The sequence below is a fragment of the Palaemon carinicauda genome, chromosome 8, assembly GCF_036898095.1.
Source record: "Palaemon carinicauda isolate YSFRI2023 chromosome 8, ASM3689809v2, whole genome shotgun sequence".
In the NCBI taxonomy this organism is placed as follows: Eukaryota; Metazoa; Arthropoda; class Malacostraca; order Decapoda; family Palaemonidae; genus Palaemon; species Palaemon carinicauda.
Genome location: NC_090732.1, coordinates 163868873 through 163891610, shown reverse-complemented (window position 1 = coordinate 163891610; position 22738 = coordinate 163868873). Strand labels below are relative to the sequence as shown.

The following is a 22738-nucleotide window of genomic DNA, read 5'->3' as shown; positions in this document are numbered from 1 at the left end:
ATATTTAAAGGATGTTTAAAGGTAGTAGGTTGGTTAAGGCACCAGCAAACTATTGAGATACTACTGCTAGAGAGTTATTGGGTCCTTTGATTGATTTGATCTCTCTCTGGTTATGGGTCATTTTTCCTTTGCCTACACATACACCGAATAGTCTGGCCTATTCTTTCCATATTCTTCTCTGTCCTCATACACCTGACATCATTGAGGTTACCAAATATTTTTTCTTCACTCAAGGGGTCAACTACTGAAATATAATTGTTCAGTAACTATCCTCTTGGCAAGGTTAGAAGAGATTTTAGCTTTGGTAAGCAGTTCTAAAAGGACGCTCCAAAGTCAAACCATTGTTCTCTAGTCATGGGTAGTGTCATAGCCTTGGGATAGAGTTCTCTTGCTTGGGGGTACACTGAGGCACGCTATTCTTTCATATTTCTCTTCTTCTTTTTTTCAAGTTTTTACAGTTTATTTATGAAAGATCTATTTTACTGTTGTTACTATTCTTAAAATATTTTATTTTAATTGTTCATTGCTTTTTTTGTAGTTTATTTTTTTCCCTGTTTCCTATCCTCACTAGGCTATTTTTCCCTGTTGTAGCCTTTTGGCTTATAGCATCCTGCTTTTCCAACTAGGGTTGTAGCTTAGCTAGTGATAATATTAATAATAATAATAATATTACCTACAAACTATTGTGGATCCTGCAGTGCACTGGGACATTTGCATGTTTGGCAAGACCAGGAAGGCGCTCTTTAAAGTTAGGTAAGATATGTTTGTTCACAGTGAACCTGAACTACGATCTAACCATTACTTTATGTTTAAGAGTTGTTTATCTTAGTGGTTGGATGTGCATTTGTTGGGCCATATCTTACTTTTAGAGGAAGTTGATTACTCATCATTCTCCACTTCCTCTTGATTTGTTTTTACTCTTCACTCATTGTGGTGTCAGGAAACTATCATTATATTAACTTGTAAATAGAGAGACTCAGAAGACCTGAAAAATCACCACTCAATAAGTTTACTTCTGGTAATATATAGAATATCTACTAAGACCACATTAGATCCCAATAGAAAGACAGCGAGACTTCAATCATCCAAGGGAGCAGGCTTGCTTTAGAAGTGGGTATTCAACAACTGACAATATCCATATGATTAACCAGCTAATGAAAAAATCAACAAAGTATGACAAACCACTAAGTATGACATTTATAGACAATGAGAAAGCTTTTAATTCTGTCAAAATTTCAGCAGTAATGAAAGCCTTTCAAATACAAAGAATAGATGAATCTTATGTTAGAATACTTGAAGACATCAATAGGGGAAGTACTGCAAGCATAAAACTACATAAAGATAGTGAGAAAATGCAGGTTAATAAAGTAGTTAGATTGGGAGATCCCATCTCCTAAATTATTCACAGTGTACCTAGAAGAAGTTTTTAAGAATTGAGATTGGGAAAATGGAAGGATTAATACTTAATACTAAGGGGAAATATCTTAACAACTTAATGTTTGCAGATGAGAGGGTTTTTTTTTTTTTTTTTTGTGAATCATGGGATGAATTACAAAAGATAATAGAAGACTTGAATAAAGCAGAAATGTAGGACTGAAAATAAATGAGTAAAATTGAAAAATATAGAGAGATAAAAATCAAGAGCTATGGACGAACCTCTAAAGATTGTTAATGAACATAATTACTTAGGGCAGATAGTAAGTGTTTCCCTAGGAAAAGAGACCGAAATTAAAAGAAGGATAAGCATGGGATGGAGGGAATTTGGTAAACAAAATATTATGAAAGGTAAAATGCCACTTTCTCTAAAAAGAAAATAAGTTCATCAGATTGTTCTACCAGTATTAACTTATGCATTAGAAACTTGGAGCTCCACTAAAGCCTTAGAAATAGGAATAACACTAAGAAACAGAAAAAGAGAGCAACATGGATACGAAACCAAACTAAAGTAGAATATATTCTAACAACATGTAAGAAAAAGTAATAGACATGGCCAGGACATATAATGAGAATGCCTGATAATAAATGAACATTGAGAATGGTGGAATGAGTCCCTAGAGACTGCAAAAGTAGGAGGAGAAAGAAGAAAAGACGATGGATTGACAAACTAAGAAATTTTGCAGGTATAAACTTACATAAAAAGACTATAAACAGGCACAAATGGAATGACATGTCTGAGACCTTTGTTCTGTATTGGACTATTAACAGCTGAGGAAAATTTATATATATATATATATATATATATATATATATATATATATATATATATGTATACAGTATATATATATATATATATATATATATATATATATATAGATAGATAGATAGATAGATAGATGGAAAATAGGTAAAGAGATATGCATATATATATATATATATATATATATATATATATATATATATATATATACACACAGTATTATTACAAGCTAAGCTACAACCCTAGCTGGAGAAGCATAATACTGTAAACCCAAGGATCCCAACAAGGAAAAATAGAAAAAAAAATATATTACATGAGAAGTAATGATCAAAGTAAAATACTCCAAGAACAGTAATAACATTAAATTAGAACTTTCAAATATAAACTAGAAAAAAATACAAAAGAACAAGAGGAAGAGAAATATGATAGAATAGTGTGCCCTCAAGCAAGAGAATTCTAATCCAAGACATGGTAGAAAATGGTACAGAGGCTATGGTACTGCCCATGACTAGAGAACAATGGTTTGATTTTGGAGTGTCCTTATAGAAGAGCTGCTGACCATAGCTAAAGAGTCTCTTCTACCTTTACCAAGAGGAAAGTAGCCACTGAACAATTACAGTGCAGTAAACTCAGTGTTGTCAGGTGTATGAGTACAGAGGAGAATGTGAAAAGAATAGGCCAGACTATTTGGTGTATGTGTAGGCTGACAAAATGAGCCGTAACCAGAGAGAAGGGTCTAGTCAAAGTACCCAGTAACTGTCTAGCGGTAGTATCTCAACAAGTGGCTGGTGCCCCAACCAACCTACTACATTACAGTATATATATATATATATATATATATATATATATATATATGTGTGTGTGTGTGTGTGTGTGTGTGTGTGTGTGTGTGTGTATTAATAAGTGTTTTAATTAATTACTAATTAACAAAATAAAAAAATTAGTCTCGGAGTGTCGATGCGCGTTTCTTTCTGGTGGTATAGGCCTATACCAGGACTCACTTGGGTCATGGTATACACATACCAAGTCAGACAGATCGACCGAGTATTTATAAGAGTGGGCTTTTAGGATTAGTGCCTCGAAAGAAATTAATTACTTATCAAATTGAAATGAGTAATTACATATCAAATTAATAATTAATTGTCTGACACAACTTTCTGGGTGTACGAGTAGGCCTACACCGTTTTGGAGTATACATACAGAATATCACCTTGATCCAACGTTTATTAACAGAGTTGTCGAAGTTTAATTATTTTATGCTCTAATTAATTACTAATTGGTGAAATAGTAAGAGATATCTTACTGTTTTCCTTTTGTATAGCTTTCAATTCGAAAGATTCGAGAAGAAAATTGACTCAGGAAGAAAAATTAATTTTTGAATAAAGTGGATGAATATTGCAAGATACCATCGGACTAATTTAACCCCAAATGAAATTTATTGCTAAATGCAATACGCAAAATATCTTTCAACTTCAAGGGAAATCATGTTCCAATTTAACTGGAACGCGAGTACGCTCGCTCACTTTTTTATTATTACTTTTTCTTCTATCCATTCAAACTCGCTTTCATTACTAAGATGAATCCAAGGTTTCGAGAAAAATAAAAAGGGAGAGAATGGACCTTTCTATTTTTTTCTGTTCCGAATAGATCTTCAAATTGCAGCCTATTCAAACTTCTAGGATTCGGATATAAGATTTATTTCCAGCACCGAGAGAAGGAACATTTAAAATCGATTTTGTTGAGGATTATTTTATCTCCGTGTAGCGACGTAATTTTTGCAGTGACTGCATGGAAATATTATTTTATACAGCTGTACTTTTGGTCAACTACAACAAACAATGTTGGCTTTGGTCAGTTACCATGTAGTAAGGGGGGAAGAGACTCTAGCTACATTGGATCCCTCTCTGATTACGGCTCATTTTACCATTGCCTACACATACACCAAATAGTCTGGTCTATTCTTTGCACACTCTCCTCCGTCTCCATACACCTGACAACACAGAGATTACCAAACATTTTTTTCTCTCAAGGGGTTAACTACTGAACTGTAGGTAGTAGGTTGGCCAGGGCACCAGCCACCCGTTGAAATACTACCTCTAGAGAGTTATGGGGTCCTTTGACTGACCAGACAGTGCTACATTGGATCATTCTCTCTGGTTAAGGTTCATTTTCCCTTTGCCTATACATACACCGAATAGTCTGGCCTATTGTTTACATATTCTCCTCTGTCCTCACACACCTGACAACACTAAGATTACCAAACAATTATTCTCTCAAGGGGTTAACTACTGTACTGTAATTGTTCAGTGGCTACTTTCCTCTTGGTAGAAGAGACTCTAGCTATGGTAAGCAACTCTTCCTGGAGAAGGACACTCCAAAATCAAACCATAGTTCTCTACTCTTGGTTAATTCCATAGCCTCTGCACCATGGTCTTCCACTGTCTTGGGTTAGAATTGTCTTGCTTGAGGAATCACTCGGACATAATATTCCATTTGTTTCCTCATTTCCTTTCCTCGGCTATTTTCCTTGTTGGAGCTCGTAGGGTTATAACGTCCTGTTTTTCCTACTAGGGTTGTAGCTTAACTAATAATAATAATAATAATAATAATAATAATAATAATAATAATAATAACAAAAGCTACACATATCTCTCACCGGGCTGTTCTGTTTCCTAACGAGTCGGGACGCATCAGACACTGTTGAATTTCAGTAGGCCTATTTTGGGACTGAGTCTTAACAATTTTATATCCCAATATACGTTTTGAAAGCCAGAAATCTAAAACCAGTGCTCATCCTTTGTAAATAGAAAAGGTTAAAAGTTTTATGAAATTCTTATGATTAGGCCTACTTGTTGAGAGCAGCTCCCCGCCAAAATGACTGCACCGTTCAATTATGAAATTGCGTCGTAGGCCTACTTACGCCAATTGCGGTGATACTCTGTTTCTCTTTCAGGATTTAAATATAGTTGAGTGTGGGGTTTATCTACTTTAGGTTTCCTTGCAAAAATATGTAAAGCCACATTATATATATATATATATATATATATATATATATATATATATATATATATATATATATGCATGCATATATACACACACACACACACACACACATATATATATATATATATATATATATATATATATATATATATACTGTATATATATATATATATATATATATATATATATATATATATATATATATATATATATATATATATATTGTGTGTGTGTGTGTGTCGTCCCTTTCTGAGGATGGTGAAATGGTTGGCGTATCGCCATGATCAGAAAAGCTGTACTAGTCAGGGTCACCCATAATTATAGGTTAGTTTACCGTGAGCGATTCAGACAAAAATCTCCCACCATCACCAATCTGCAATGACTAGCGTGGTGATGAAAATGGCTAAACCCCAGGCTGCCTTTGTTTTTGTTGTTGTTTTAACATATTTTCATACGAAGATAATATTAGATAATATTGATTAAGGCGACAAATACAATGACAAGCCTTCAATGATTTATTGGGTTATGGAAGCTGTAAAATGATCATATTATGTTACTTGTTACCTCTACCAACGAAGTTGGGAGGAGGTTATGTTTTCACCTCTATTTGTCTGTTTATGAATAACTTCCTGACCAAAATTCTACTCAGAGTAGTGAAACGTTTTGAGATTAATTGTTATGTTGAGACGTGGAAGTGATTCAATTTTAAAAGTCCGAGGTCAAAGGTCAAGGTCGAGCAAAAGTCGACCGAATTAGCCCTAACCTGAACCCCAAGTTTGCACATGGCTGTCATACAGACGTCAAATACGTTTACGGTCTAAATTGATTCTGGGAAAGTCAACAGCTTCCTTGGCGGAGGTTTACACTCAGTGTTTTTCTAGTTAACTTATGTAATGGGTTAAGCAAGGACGAGTTCTTTGTAAATTCATTTCTTCTAACTGTAACTAATACAGTTAGTCTCTGTTTTGCTGTCAGTTGTACAGTAAACTCTTATTAAAGAGTAATAGTGTTTCCTTACCAGTCTACAAGAAATCAAACAGGAATAAAGCTCCGGACGATTTAAGCTAAGGCTTCAGTTTAAAAGATTGAAGTGTCACTCATGAATGGCATAGCGACAGTGACATGCCTTAGCCAGCAGGGCTGACTGACCATATGATGAGCACCCAAGCAAGACCAGGAAGGGCCAAGCAATGGCCGTTGATGACTCAGCAGCTAGACCTACCTCCTACACATATAGACTCCCACAAACCCTCATCATTAGCTCACAAGGAAGGTGAGATTGCAGACACTACAAGAAACTCCTGAGTTTGAGTGGGACTCGATATCCCGTCCAGAAGAACGCTAGGCAAGGACGTTTCGAATAGGTCACCGCAACTCTTCGTTGCATCGAATGATTTTGAGACTATGATTTCCCTGGGAAATATAGGTAACGTTTGCCTACACATACACCGAATAGTCTGGTCTAATCTTTACATATTCTCCGCTGTCCTCATACATCTGACAACACCGAGATTACCAAATAATTCTTCCTCGCTCAAGGGATTAAACACTGCATTGTAATTTTTCAGTGACTGCTTTCCTTTTGGTAAGGGTAGAAGAGACTCTAGCTATGGTAAGCAGCTCTTCTAGGAGAAGGACACTCCAAAATCAAACCATTGTTTTCTAGTCTCGGGTAGTGCCATAGCCTCTGCACCATGGTCTTCCACTGTCTTGGGGTAGTTCTCTTGCTTGAGAGTACACTCGACACGCTATTCTATCTTGCTTCTCTTCCTCTTGTGTTTTTGAAGTTTTTATGATTTATATATGAGAGATCTAATTTAATTTGGCTAACCACTGAGATAATCAAACAAATCTTCTTCGCTCAAGGGGTTAACTACTGCATTGCAATTGTTCATTGGCTATTTTCCTCTTGGTAAGGGTTAAATAGATTCTTTAGCTATGGTAAGCCGTTCTTCTAGGAGAAGGACATTCCAAAATCAATCCTTGTTCTCAAGTCTTGGGTAGTGCCATAGCCCCTGTACCGCGGTCTTCCACCGTCTTGGATTAGAGATTTCTTGATTTAGGGTACACTCGGGCACGCTGTTTTATTATTTCTCTTCCTCTTGTTGCTTTTAATTTTTATAGTTTATATAAGAAAAATCTAATTTGATGTTACTGTTCTTAAAATATTTTATTGTAATTGTTTATTACGTCCTTTGCAGTATATTTATTTCCTTGTTTCCTTTCCTCACTGGGCTATTTTCCCTGTTGGAGCCCTGGGGCTTATAGTATCTAGCTTTTCCAACTAGGTTTATAGCTTAGCTTGTGATAATAATAATAATGATAATAATAATAATAATGTTCTTAGAATATTTGGTTTTGATTGTTTATTACATCTTTTGTAGTTAATTACTGCCTTGTTTCTTTTCCTCAGTGTTGGAGCTCATGGGCTTATAGCATCTTGCTTTTCTAACTAGGGTTGTAGCTTAGCTTGTGATAATAATAATAATAATAATAATAATAATAATAATAATAATATAAAGTTTTCAAGAGGATAAAAAGAAAACAGGTTTACAAGAACAAAAACAACAACGATAATAATAATAATAATAATAATAATAATAATAATAATAATAATAATAATAATAATAACAATAATGAAAATGGTTACCGCTATAAAAGCTTACAAAGCTATTCGTTATGGTACAAAATAGTGTTTGAATGTTGACTTTCATCAGAGAATTATTAATTTTAACATTTCTGTGGACGATTTGCATAATATTACAAGAACACTGAACCTATTACATATGATTAGATTATTTTGAACAATAGTTAAAAATTAAGGGAAATGTGTTAGCAAAGCACAGGCAGCACAGCTCCTCTTGAAGAGGTCAGGAGTGCAATACCTTGACATGTTAAACATTTGATACGGGGTCACGCTTAACGTTTCTGACGTCACTGATGTCGTTTGGTATTCTGATTGGTTCACAAATGACGACATGGCAACTCATCCTAATATTTATCAATACATTTACATTTTGACTGCTTCTTCGTTGAAATTTTACTTCGGTATATATATAATTAGATATAGATTTTTAATAAATTAAAACTTCTCCATATGAATGGGGTTTAGGTAATATTAAAGTTGAAGAGTATATAGCTAAATGGCAACTCGCTCTGGGTAGCATTCAGGAAAGCGGTGTTTTTAAGATTCGTCACTCGTCAGTGTTGGTCAGACAGTGTTCGAGTAAAGGTGTGCGCCGCGTTTGATGCTCCATCAGTATTGTACAATGCTAGGGAGAGATATATAAGAAAACCAGGATTTGGTGAATATCAGACATGGAGCGGATCTTTGGGGCTAATGGTAAGTACACGCAATGAGGTTTTGTCGCATATTAATTTTCGAAAATGATTGCAGGAGGGGAAAAGCACTGCTAGGATTCTAAGGGGAGGGAGGTCCAGTCTCATCGATTTTTGAGGGGAGCTTCGCACACCCAGCCCCGATTTTCCCTGGGACTTGTCACATGCCCCTAAAAATGGGAGGAATTATGGCGAGGGATGGGCATAGGGGTATTTGGACCGAAATGGGCATATGATCGCAAACGTATTTTCTCGTAGGGGATGCTACTATTGAAATCCTTTGTTTTCAGTAAGATGAAAGTGGTTGTCTTTGAGGGAAACTGGTGAATGACTCAGAATGAGGTGTTCTTGGTAAACTAGATGTAGAATCATTGTTTTATTTTTTTTTCTATATAACATTAATGACGAAATTTCACGCACATTATAAAGGTTTTATCCATGGCTTTTGTATCCATGCGATTAACCATTTAAATAATGTTAAATAAAAGAAAACTCCATTATATCCGTTTGAAAAAGTAAATATAAAGTTTTTTTTATACTAATTCTTAGATTCATTTTCTTTGTCGCATGGTTGAAGCTCGAAGTCGATTATAGTGGAAGAAATCAATGTAACCCAGTTTTGGTTTCCACTCGGTAGCATAGGCCTAACAGACTTGGGCGGAGGCTGATTGTGCAATAAATGTGGGTTCTAAACATTTTAATATTTCTAAATGTAATGCGGTATTTTTTATTTCTCTTCCTCTTGTTTTGTTAAAGTTTTTATAGTTTATAGAGATGTTTATTTTAATGTTACTCTTCTTAAGATATTTTATTTTTCCATGTTTCCTTTCCTCACTGGGCTATTTTCCCTGTTGGAGCCCCTAGGCTTATAGCATCCTGCTTTTCCAACTAGGGTTGTAGCATAGCAAATAATAATAATACTATTACTGGATTTGTTGTTTAGTCTTAAACGATGGGTTATTACCGTAGAGTTTCCGCCTTAAGCATAGGATCTATCTGTAGCGTGGATGATTATAGGCCTATGTGCTATTTCATCTTGACATGTCTGATTCTTATCTGGTAGGATTAAAGTGACATTGAAAAGATATCTCTAATGGGGGTAGGCCTTAAGGGTATTAAGTTGAAAGATAGTTTATGTGACAGGCTTCAATATAGTAGGCTTATTCAAATTCAGTAGTTAGGTAGACTTAATATAGGCCATAGATGTTAAGCACAAGATACCAACCCTTGGGCAGATTTAAATAAGATATTAACATATGATTCTATTCATATACGTTGAGCACAGGTAGGATGTTGGACAATGAAATATATCTAGGCCTATACTTTAGAGTAGACGCTAGCTACCACCCACCAGGTATATTTTAATGTTTGTATAAATATTAGACTATGACCTTAGTCACAGAATTAGACAGTAGGATAGAATATATGCACCATATGCAGAATAGGTGATAGATATAGACCTGTTAGTCACAAAACATGGCATTAGACAGTAGGATAGAATGCACTGTATGCTCTACATGGAGTCTAGAATATGTGATAGATATAGACTGGGGACGTTCCTCGTTTGATGACAGGTGGGTTTACGCGCATGCGATTACATCTCTTGCTGTCTGTGATTGAACAGGCAACATCACAATCATCATCATCATTTCAGCCTTCAAAAGTCCTTTGTTGGATGTAGGCCTTCCCCAGGTTCCTCCACAGACTTCCATCGCAAGCTATTCTGTGCCACTGTAGCTTATGTTGGTCTAAGTCATCTCAATACATTGCTGTAAATATAACAAGTTTTACAACTGATGATTGGAGGGATTTATTATAATTAGAATAAGAGTAGACTGCTAAAACAATGAATTTTATGGTACATATGATTAATACGCACTAGAATGACAGCACAAAATGCATTCTGATTTACACACATATATATATATATATATATATATATATATATATATATATATATATATATATATATATATATATATATATATATCATACACCAGTTTTACCTGAAGGTAGTGTGTACCACAAGAGTTCAGACTTCCTGCATATTTTCCTGTTTGTTTTGTGGGTAAGGTGTCTATTGTAGTCCCCCGTCCTTGTTCTTGACCCTTTTTTATAGTTAGCGATGTAATTGTTGGCGAAGCTGGGATCGAACAAGGTCCCAAATAGATGCCTCTTTTGTTCGGAACCATTAGATCATGAGGCACACCCTTTATATACAGACCAAATATATGCACATATGTATTTGTATGGGCATATATATATATATATATATATATATATATATATATATATATATATATATATATATATATATATATATATATATATATATATATATATATATATATATATCAACACATGGTTAAGGAGACCAAAAAATCTATTGTCATGATCCATGGTTTGTGTGCTTATACAAAATTTCCTTTTGCCTAGTATACTCAATATACCCCAGCGTAGTAGAAATAGATAAAAGTAATCTAGATAATTTGTAAATATCCCTGTTTTATATTATTGTTAACATTTTATGGCCGTAATAGGTTTTCTATACTTGATGTTCAACCAGAGAAGCAATATTGCGTCTAGACTCTAGACAGTACTTTGGTGAACGAACACCCTCCGGCGCCACCATCTCTGAGGGGAAAGGGGTAACGTGTATGTTGGGAAAAGGAAATAGATTGTGGTGTTGTATTAGCTTCCTTAATATCTAGGCACCTGCATTTCTAAAAAGGGCGTATGTCAATACTTGGGTCTAGGTCCTCGCCTCCAAGAGGACCTTGGTCGTATATGAAAAGCAATGGAAGGCACCTTCATTTTGAAAAAGGGTGTGTCTTGTGCGGCTGCTTTTAGTGAGAGAGAGAGAGAGAGAGAGAGAGAGAGAGAGAGAGAGAGAGAGAGAGAGAGAGAGAGAGAGTTTAGATCTTTAAATAGGGATAAGGGTTTCCTGTCAGTAGGGGCTGGTATTCTGCTGTTCTTTAATAGTAGCCTAATTGTGGAAGTGTGAAGTGCAAATCATTTACGATGATAATGCAGCTTCATACAAGCAAGCGTTTCTTTGATCCATACAAGCTTTCCCCTTAGAAGCCTGGTCTCTGAATGCGCTAGGCTTTCCAGTAAATCGTTTTGAATTAAATTTTAAGCCTCATGTTCTTATCTTCAAGGTGGTTATTGCTCATCACGGTCAGGTGAATATTTTAATGCTTAGTACCATGGCGGTGCAACGGTCCTTAAGGAATCGTTTTCAAATCAGTACAGTCTTTGATCAAACCTGGCTTCTCTTGCAGGTGATTCAAGCGTTCAAATTACTGGATCAAAGGACGCGTAAGGATATATAGGGGAATTTCAAACAATACATTATCGAAGTAGCTGGGTTTGGGATCGACTATTGGTTACAGTAATTTTGCTAATTTTGACAATCATCATAGCCAACAGTGAGTGTTTTTTATGGGTACTCTTCACAGACGAAGTGATACGTCATCTTCGCAAGTCAGGGCTTAACCATAGTGCAAAGAAAATCTTGTAAATATGCAGGGCTTTGAAGGACAATTGTCTTTCATTTATTAATAGGGTAGCTGGCTAAAGAATACCATGGCTACATACATCAAAAGATGTTTATATTTAATTATATATCACGCCTTTCCCTCAAACAATTCTCTTTATAAAGCTAAAGCATTTGATTCAAGGGGCTAATGAGAAGAGGGAATCTATGTAGCTTTTAGCCCAACCGCAAAGAAAAATATGAAATTAATAAGGATGTCAGTGAATGAACAGCAGAGCATTGTAGGAATTTCATCTTGTAACAATGATTTGATAATGCTACAATGTAGGAAGGGCTCATCTTCAGTAACATAGGATACATAGGACTATTTGCTCTTTTGTTACCCACATTTGTAAGTGAAGGTTGTCGAAAATTAATTTCCTGCTTTTGAATTAATCAGTGAGTAAATAATCTTCTCTCTCTCTCTCTCTCTCTCTCTCTCTCTCTCTCTCTTCTCTCTCTCTCTCTCTCTCTCTCTCTCTCTCTCTCTCTCTCTCTCTCTCTCTCTCTCTCTCTCAATTTTCTTTGATTGGGAGATTTTCTGTGAATGTCTTCACGTAGTTCTCACAATTTCCTTACTCTTTGAAATGTATTATGTTATCTATATTCCAGAGTAAAAAACTAAAACAAAAACCATTCCTATTCTGATATCAGTGTCCTCCTCCCCCTGCCAGGCTTCAGTTTGACCCCTCATACCCATCTCCTCATGTACCACCGAGAGAGTGCATCCTATATAATGGACCAATTAAAACTTCTGCCTCGTGTGGTTCTGTTAAGATCTTTCATCATTCTTTCCGTCACTTTGCAAACTTGCGGTCATTGTTTTCATTACACGATACCTTTCATTTTCCGTCTTTTGGCGTTGCGTCCCGGTTGTGACTTGGGTGGGCTCGTTTTGACAGTCTCTTGCTTTTGTGTATGGTGTCTCGAAGATATATATATATATATATATATATATATATATATATATATATATATATATATATATATATATATATATATATAACCATGCCGTTACTAGTCCCCTGCTTAGCAAAAGTCTTAGACATGTTCTTCCACTTGCGTCTGTTTATGGTCTTTCTGTGCCAACCACACCCGCAAACTTTCTCAGTTCGTCAATTCATCTTCTTTTCCTTACCCTGCTATTTGTAATCTCTAGGGACCCATTCGGTTATTCTTAATGTACATCCGTTATCTGTCATTTTCATTATATGCCTGGCCCGTGTCCATTTCTTTTTCTTACGTGTTAGAATATCCTCTACTTTAGTTTGCTCTCGTATCAATGTACATATGTAGACAGATACAACCGAAAGATCAATGGAGCAGTAAGTCCAATATCCAATGGTCTTCTTTAGCTAAAATAAGAAGTTAACTTTACACTGGATGGAATTGGTGGAGCTGCAAATTGAATGTTGGAGAATTATAAGAATCAACTATAATTGAAGCAAGGAAAGAAATCAAGAGCTTTATATAGTATTGGTAGAGAAAGGGTTAACGAAAGCGAATACTAGATCTGAGGAGAGCCCTTACTGAAATAGTTTCAATAGATAAAAAGCAGAAGTCTGTGCTAGATATTAGAAGGATCGAAATCAGAATTAAAGATGGGGCCATTGATTAGTCGAGGGAGGAGTGTAAAGCACCTCATCAAAAGTGAAAAATTTCTATCAGCTTTGAATTAAAAAAAAAAAAAAACGTGATATCTGAACGATTTTTTTTAACAAAATGTAGCAGTTTAGGTCAATTGACTTTCTCCAAATCATCCTTCAAGTAATTCTAATATCGTATGATCTTTACAGTGCGAAAATTAGAGCGCTCTCTCTCTCTCTCTCTCTCTCTCTCTCTCTCTCTCTCTCTCTCTCTCTCTTTTGCGGTCAGTGTATTCTTGGGTGATGGAAGTGCATAGACAAAGCACGTGTCATTACAATATGAAAGCCTGCCAATAAAGTTAATGGGGGCTGTTTCGACTGCTTTGATTTGAACGTGTGAACGTTTTGAATGGTAATAATGTTAATAGGTCTGCAAAATCTTCAACAAAAATTCCAGTCAGCTTTCATGGTGATCTCGATATGATGAAGCAGGATGTTATATATCATTTTGATTTTTCTTCTCTTTCACTACAGACTTCCTTGTGCCGTTAGCCCCAAGTAGTACCCATCAGATAAAAAAATGAAAAACTTCCATTAATTAACTGATTTCTTTTGTTGCATGATCAATTAGTCATTATTGCTGTAATATTAAATTCAACAATGGTTCTGTGGTCATTTCTTGTAGTAAGAAGCCTTCCCTGTCTGTCAAAAAAGTTAATATATAGGAATCTTGTGATTGAGACAGTAATAAGGTCAATTTTAATCATGCTTTGATTCTGTCACTATTGTTGTTGTCTAGTTAGATCCAAATGAAATCACAAGTCAGATGGCCTAACTGTTTATTGTATGAAGCTATTTCAAGTCTCCAGATTCGAGATTATCTTGAGGATTTAATAATTGGTTTTACAGCAACCATAGAAGTCACCGGAAGTGCGGAAATTGTCCTGTGATTGTAAAATCAGCCTTTCACAACTCTAGAAAAGATTTCATATGGCACAATTTCCGGTACATCGAAGATGAAAATGAAGAAACATGTCAGTCTTCGAGAAATAATGAAACATGTCAGAGTCTTCGAGAATAATCAAAGGCTTCCCGTTTTTTCCCCTAGATTATCTCCACTGGGAATGACAACAAGCGTTTGTTTAGCCTAGGAAGTAAGTTTCATTAACGACATACATTATTTCTCATATCGTTTATTTATTTCCTTATTTCCTATCCTCACTGGGCCATTTTTCCTTGCCGGGGCCCTTGGATTTATAGCATCCAATTTTTCCAACTAGGGTTGTAGCTTAGCTAGTAATAATAATAAAAATCGAACTAATAATAATAATACTGTCACTCGACACGTGTTCTGAATCAGTTGCTTGCACAAGATTGGTTATTTATTCTTTGGAGAGGAGGCTACTTGATAGAATAACGCATTAGGTAGGAAATAAACTCTGACTTGTATCAGGAAATGCTACTTAAATGAATAAAGCATTAGGTATGAAATAAACTCTGACTTGTATCAGGAAATGCTACTTAAATTAATAAAGCATTAGGTATGAAATAAACTCTGACTTGTATCAGGAAATGCTACTTAAATGCATAAAGCATTAGGTATGAAATAAACTCTGACTTGTATCAGGAAATGCTACTTAAATTAATAAAGCATTAGGTATGAAATAAACTCTGACTTGTATCAGGAAATGCTACTTAAGTGAATAAAGCATTAGGTATGAAATAAACTTTGACTTGTATCAGGAAATGCTACTTAAATGAATAAAGCATTAGGTATGAAATAAACTCTGAGTGATTGATATCAGGAAATGCCACTTGAATGAATAAAGCATTAGGTATGAAATAAACTCTGACTTGTATCAGGAAATGCTACTTAAATGAATAAAGCATTAGGTATGAAATAAACTCTGACTTGTATCAGGAAATGCTACTTAAATGAATAAAGCATTAGGTATGAAATAAACTCTGAGTGATTGATATCAGGAAATGCCACTTGAATGAATAAAGCATTAGGTATGAAATAAACTCTGACTTGTATCAGGAAATGCTACTTAAATGAATAAAGCATTAGGTATGAAATAAACCCCGACTTGTATCAGGAAATGCTACTTAAATGAATAAAGCATTAGGTATGAAATAAACCCTGTCTTGTATCAGGAAATGCTACTTGAATGAATAAAGCATTTGGTATGAAATAAACTCTGACTTGTATCAGGAAATGCTACTTAAGTGAATAAAGCATTAGGTATGAAATAAATTCTGACTTGTATCAGGAAATGCTACTTGAATGAATAAAGCATTAGGTATGAAATAAACCCTGTCTTGTATCAGGAAATGCTACTTGAATGAATAAAGCATTTGGTATGAAATAAACTCTGACTTGTATCAGGAAATGCTACTTAAGTGAATAAAGCATTAGGTATGAAATAAATTCTGACTTGTATCAGGAAATGCTACTTAAATGAATAAAGCATTAGGTATGAAATAAACTCTGACTTGTATCAGGAAATGCTACTTAAATGAATAAAGCATTAGGTATGAAATAAACTCTGACTTGTATCAGGAAATGCTACTTAAATGAATAAAGCATTAGGTATGAAATAAACTCTGAGTGATTGATATCAGGAAATGCCACTTGAATGAATAAAGCATTAGGTATGAAATAAACTCTGACTTGTATCAGGAAATGCTACTTAAATGAATAAAGCATTAGGTATGAAATAAACTCTGACTTGTATCAGGAAATGCTACTTAAATGAATAAAGCATTAGGTATGAAATAAACTCTGAGTGATTGATATCAGGAAATGCCACTTGAATGAATAAAGCATTAGGTATGAAATAAACTCTGACTTGTATCAGGAAATGCTACTTAAATGAATAAAGCATTAGGTATGAAATAAACCCCGACTTGTATCAGGAAATGCTACTTAAATGAATAAAGCATTAGGTATGAAATAAACCCTGTCTTGTATCAGGAAATGCTACTTGAATGAATAAAGCATTTGGTATGAAATAAACTCTGACTTGTATCAGGAAATGCTACTTAAGTGAATAAAGCATTAGGTATGAAATAAATTCTGACTTGTATCAGGAAATGCTACTTAAATGAATAAAGCATTAGGTATGAAATAAACTCTGACTTGTATCAGGAAATGGAACCGATATTACTATGAAGAGGTTGTGCAATTCCTAGTGTAAAGGTAATGTTGATTTATATTTAATAGAGATGCCCTTCTTCTCATGAGTATTTATGAGTCTTCGTTCTGCGATATTCAAGTTTTAGAGGATTTTAGCAGGTATTTGTACTATTATTATTATTATTATTATTGTTAGTACTATCATTATTATCACTAAGTAAGCTATAACCCTATTTGGAAAAGCAAGATACTATAAGCCCAAGGGCTCCAACAGGGAAAAATAGCCCAGTGAGGAAAGGAGATAAGGAAATAAATAAACGATATGAGAAATAATGAACAATTTAAATCAAATATTTTAAAAACAGTAACAACATCAAAATAGATATTTCATTTACATCTATTGCAATCCATAAGTAGACCATACTGCTTCTTTACTGTCTCAACGTCCAGAAAGATGATAAATAATATATCTTTTTAGATTTTCATTAAATGGCACGATTGAATCTGGCTTTTCCTACTGATTGCTGCAGTTCAACAGCCTTTTGACTTAGTTTCTGAATTGGGGTTTGTGCAAGTCATTAATTACCAGCATGGTTGGTTCTTCAATCGGAACTTTAGATTTTTTGTTTTCTTTCATGATTAATACTGAACATGCTACTCTTGGTGTTTCTTCATGGGTAGCAGGTTGGCCAGGGCACCAGCCGCCCGTTGAGATACTACAGCTAGAGAGTTATGGGGTCCTTTGACTGGCCAGACAGTAGTACATTGGATCCTTCTCACTGGTTACGGTTCTTTCCCTTTGCCTACACAGACACCGAATAGTCTGGCCTATTCTTAACAGATTCTCCTCTGTCCTCGTACACCCGACAACACTGAGATTACCAAACATTTCTTCTCTCAAGGGGTTAACTACTGCACTGTAATTGTGCAGTGGCATTACCTTCCTCTTGGTAAGGGTAGAAGAGACTCTTTAGCTATGGTAGGCTAATCAGCTCTTCTAGGAGAAGGACACTCCAAAATCAAACTATTGTTCTCTAGTCTTGGGTAGTGCCATAGCCTCTGTACCATGGTCTTCCACTGTCTTGGGTTAGAGTTCTCTCGCTTGAGGGTACACTCAGGCACACTGTTCTATCTGGTTTCTCTTCCTCTTGTTTTGTTGAAGTTTTTATTGTTTAGGAAATATTTATTTTAATGTTGTTACTATTCTTAAAATATTTTATTTTTCCTTGTTTCCTTTCCTCACTGGGCTATTTTCCCTGTTTGGGCCCCTGGGCTTATAGCATCCTTCTTTTCCAGCTAGGATTGTAGCTTAGCATTTAATAATGATAATAATAATAATAATAGAACGTATGTCAAATATCAGTCTCTTTGGAATGGCATTATGAATGACGCGTCATTTCTCAACTAGTCACAGAATGTCAGAATACTCAATAAATCTATCAATCAATCTCAACTGGTCATATTTGTATAAAAGGAAGAACTTGTTATTCATTTAAATTGAATTTTTGTCTACATACTTGATATGTGAATAACCTCCCAATTGCTATGTATGAATGACAATGTGTGATTTAGTGACTATGTTAGATGTGCTTCTTTGGAGAAACGGGGATATATCCTTGTAGGATGAGGAATAATCGTACAGTACACTAAAAAAAAAAAAAAAAAAAAAAAAAAAAAAAAAAAAACGTAATTTTAATCGTAAATTCTCGGTAAAAATATACTGTTCTCAGCAATATTTCGGTAAAATACAAGCGACCATAATTTTATCCTACTTTGTTATTACCTTGTGCGGGTTAGTGGCCCTAATATCACACCTTTGCGTCAATATATCAGTTTTAAAACGGTAAATGCCTGGCATCATTTCCAGTATTTGTACTGTTTTTACGTTAAATTTTTAACAGTATGCTTTAGCTGAAAAAGAGTAGTGTTATGAAAGAATTATTATATAGTTTACCCCTAAAACAAAAATGACAGACCTCTCTTAGATCTGCCTCTTTTGGATAGTTTTTATAGTAAGCAGAGTAACGGAAAACTTTTGATAGAAAACATTGGAGAGAACGCATCAGGCAACCGACCCCTTAATGTAAGGATAACGTTGGTAAAGCAGAGAGTAATGGACAACTCATTATGAATCCTTCCTCTCTTCCTGATGTTGAACTGATCAGTTTGGCTATTTGATCTCATGTAATTGAAGATCTACTCGACTTTGATACATGTGGAGGGATACTTTTTGCACATGTTTAAGAATTGGTAATGTTCTTTAACTAAATGTATAAGAAACTTGTTCATTCAGTGATGTTATTGTGTTTTGTATTAAGCTACTTGAAAGTACTTTATCGTTTTCAAGATTTCATTGTTTTATTAACTTTTGTACGTTGTTAATTGACATATTTATACGATTGTAGATGTAGAAAGGTAAAATATATACCTTTCTACAGCTAAGCCTTTCATTCATATCATGCTTTTAACTGGGGTCCAAAAATTTTAACTGGGCCCCAGAAGGCACTAGAATAGTTAGAAGACCCAGGCCTACATGGCTGAGGACTATGAAGCGTTAAGTAGGAGATGATGAATGGAGAAGCATTGAATTAAAAGCTCAAGATAGAGACGACTGGTGAAATCTAACTGAGGCACATCGAGTCAATAGGCGTAGGAGATGATGATGATGAAAATCTGATGCATAGGCTACTATCCCAAGTGTGTACAAGTTGAATTTCACTCGAACTATTCCTGAATAGATGTGTATATATTTTCTACTTATTAATGCTGGAAATAAATCTCTACCCACTTCAATATGAATGTGAATACATTGACATATTTCCAATTATACGAAATTCAGTAATGGTGCTGCTTTTTGGGCTTAAGGAAAATATTTTTTTTAATAATCTAGGCAAGGACAAGTCTTATTTTCTGGGTTTAATCCTTGCATGAAAGCTGTGCATTTGCTTTCAAAATATTTAGCATCTAAATGACCAAAAAACTTTGATTTCAATGTCTTGTCTTCCTTTTTGGGGGAAACTGGTCTAGAATTCATCTCTTTAACTGAATTGATTCCAGGAAAGCTGCTGTCAGGTTTCCAACACCCCCCCCCCCCGTCCCCCTCAGACTTGGTGGATTAGTTCTGGACTTCAGTGCGCAAGCTACACTCGCATCCCCAATGCTTTGATCCACTTTAAGGACGTTTTGTTTATATTCACGGGAGGAATGAGCTGCCGTCCCAAGGGGCGCGGCATGTCCCTCTGATTAAATGGCTGTAGTTCAATTGGATGGGTCTGGGATTTGGCTTTATCAGGGATCGTTGCAGATATGGCCTTCAAAAGTTTAGACTTTCAGCAAATGTTTTCTATGTTGAACAGGATGATATAAGTCTTTTTATAGTTTATATATGAAATATCTGTTTTGATGTTACTGTTCTTTTAAATATTATATGTTAATTTTTCATGATTTCTTATATCGTTTACTTATTTTCTTTCCTCACGGCTATTTTTTCCCTGTTGGAGCCCTTGGGCTTATAGCATCTTGCTTTTCCAAATAGGGTTGTAGCTTAGCTAGTAATGATAATAATAATAATAAGGAATCCAAATAAGTCTTCATTTATGACAAGATTTCCATTCGTATATTTTAGCATGGTAGCCTGTGTATACACTAGCGCACTGTGTTGTCAAATTAAAAATGCCTTTAAAAACAGTGTTTATTAATAATCACGTTTGATCAAACATCAAATTTTATCGTTATGGTGTTACTGAAACCTTGAAGTTTTTTTTTTTTTTTTTATGAACAATTGCTCTTAATTTGATTCTTGTTTTTTGATGGCTTATTCAATAAGTATGCAAATATTTGGACTCCGTTTTTTCGCAAATGCACAATAACTCGTTCTTCACCATTAAAACTTATAATTTGATGTATTATTATTACAAGCTAAGTTATGACCCAAGGGCTCCAACAAGGAAAAATAGCCCAGTGAGGAAAGGAAACAAAAGCTGTTATAGTTTAATTTATTATTATCATTATTATTATTATTATTGTTATTGTTGTTATTATTATTGCAAGCTAAGCTATGACCCTAGGGCTCCAACAGGGAACATAGCCCAGTGAGGAAAGGAAATAAATAAACTAAAAGAGAAGCAACAGACAATCAAAACAAAATATTTTAAGAACAGTAACAACATTAAATTCGATCATTCATATACTAACTAAATTTATAAAAAAAAACTCGGAAAAAAACAAGAGGAAGAGAAATAAGAAAGAGCAGCTTGCCCGAGTGTGCTCTCAAGCAAGAGAACTCTATACGTACTAAATTACGTTTAATAGGAAAGGAATTAATTTTTTTTTTTGGTTTCCTGTGAATAACCGTGTCTAAAAGCGTTATTTATTAGGCAAGAACAGTCAAATATTCCTTTTAAGACGATAATTGCATTATATATTAGTAACTTATAATATAGTGTAAGGTTGGAGAGTCATCTTGGGATGATGGCTTGCAGTGATATTTTATATTTAATGTTAATTAAACAACTGGCATTACTGAGCACAAAAATACAGGTGATGAAAGTGAAGGAGGGTAATGTTTTTCAACTCTAGATTATTGTAGAGGAGTAATAGTTTGTGCATGCAGATTTTAAAGATAAGTATTGATTGTGTGAACGCATGCTTCTTATGAAAGCTATGGAAGATAATCATCATCATTATCATCTCTTCCCACGCCTATTGGCGCAAAAGGCCTCGGTTAGATTTGGCCAGTCGCCTCTATCCTGAGCTTTTAAATCAATACTTCTCCACTCATCATCTACTTCGCGCTTCTTCCTAGTCATCATCCATGTAGGCCTGGGTTTTCCAACTCTTCTAGTGCCTTGTGGAGCCCAGTTGAAAGTTTGGTGAACTAATCTTTCTTGGGGAGTGCGAAGAGCATGGTTAAGAATTTCTTTGGTAGACTGTCAGTTTGCTTATTTCCAAATACTGTTGTGTTCGTGAAGTCAGGAGTTATGTTTTCCGACACTGAAGGATCTTCAATAAATCAATACAAAGTATCTTAATAACTGTAACTTTTTTAATGTGCCAAACACTATAATCTCATCAGTTGTAGAGACGCACGGAAATATTGTTCATTTGCACTGTTACCACGTTTCCCCTAGATTATATAACCGATCATCTCATCAGTTATGTTTTCTGTTCCAGGTTAACAGTAATCAAAGCGATATTTGCACGCAGAGATATCACTTTAAAAATCGCAGTACTGATTTAATCCTTCGCTTTTTCTCACATCTATTACAGATTGGCATTGTACCAACCGTGTGTCACACGATCGTACATAATTCATTTTGTATATATTATGCTCGTATCTTCGCTCTTCCCTCGCACTAAATAGAACCAGAATAAACATGTCTGCGTTTCGCCTCTGTAACATTGTCTGTCTTGGGAACATGAAAATTAACTCAGTTGCTTTCATACTGCCTTTGAGTTCACAACCTTCTCTCGGCTGTCACAGCATCAAACCCCAACTTGCCATTTTCAATACTACTAAACCGCGGACAAGCATAGCCGTTTCAGCATAGAACAGATCTTAACTTACCCCTTGCTTGTTTAATAATTGTTTATACGATTTATATAAAATTTACTATTTGTTTCATCAAATATTACATAAAGTATTATCTTTTAGTAAATATTTAGTTTCAGCGTTGATGGCCTTATTATTGTAACGGAATTTAAGATGTAGAGTACATGTCTGTCTTTCCTTGACAGCCTTAATGCTGAAACTATTTTGTTCTGGGCTTTTGTCATATTTTTTTAGATCACAGACAGTCGATTTCACCTTAATCTTTTTAGTATTTTAATGAATGTATTACATAGCCTGTTTTACCTTTTCTATTTTGAGACGCGGTGTCTGTATAGGCCTACCCCGGAGATTTTTTATAGTTACATCAATCTTAAAATGAGTCGAG

The 22738-nt window shown here is 34.9% G+C and overlaps 1 protein-coding gene across 4 annotated transcripts in view; it reads left to right on the top strand.

The window, feature by feature from the left end:
• The first annotated feature begins 8405 nt into the window (after positions 1-8405).
• LOC137646092 (myosin-VIIa-like) overlaps positions 8406-22738 on the top strand; it is a 466088-nt gene continuing 451755 nt past the window's right edge. For all 4 annotated transcript variants that reach the window (XM_068379284.1, XM_068379283.1, XM_068379282.1 and 1 more), the window contains exon 1: positions 8406-8543. In XM_068379284.1, coding sequence (XP_068235385.1) covers positions 8519-8543 — 25 coding nt within the window. In that variant the 5' untranslated portion in view covers positions 8406-8518. The remainder of the gene's footprint in view (positions 8544-22738) is intronic.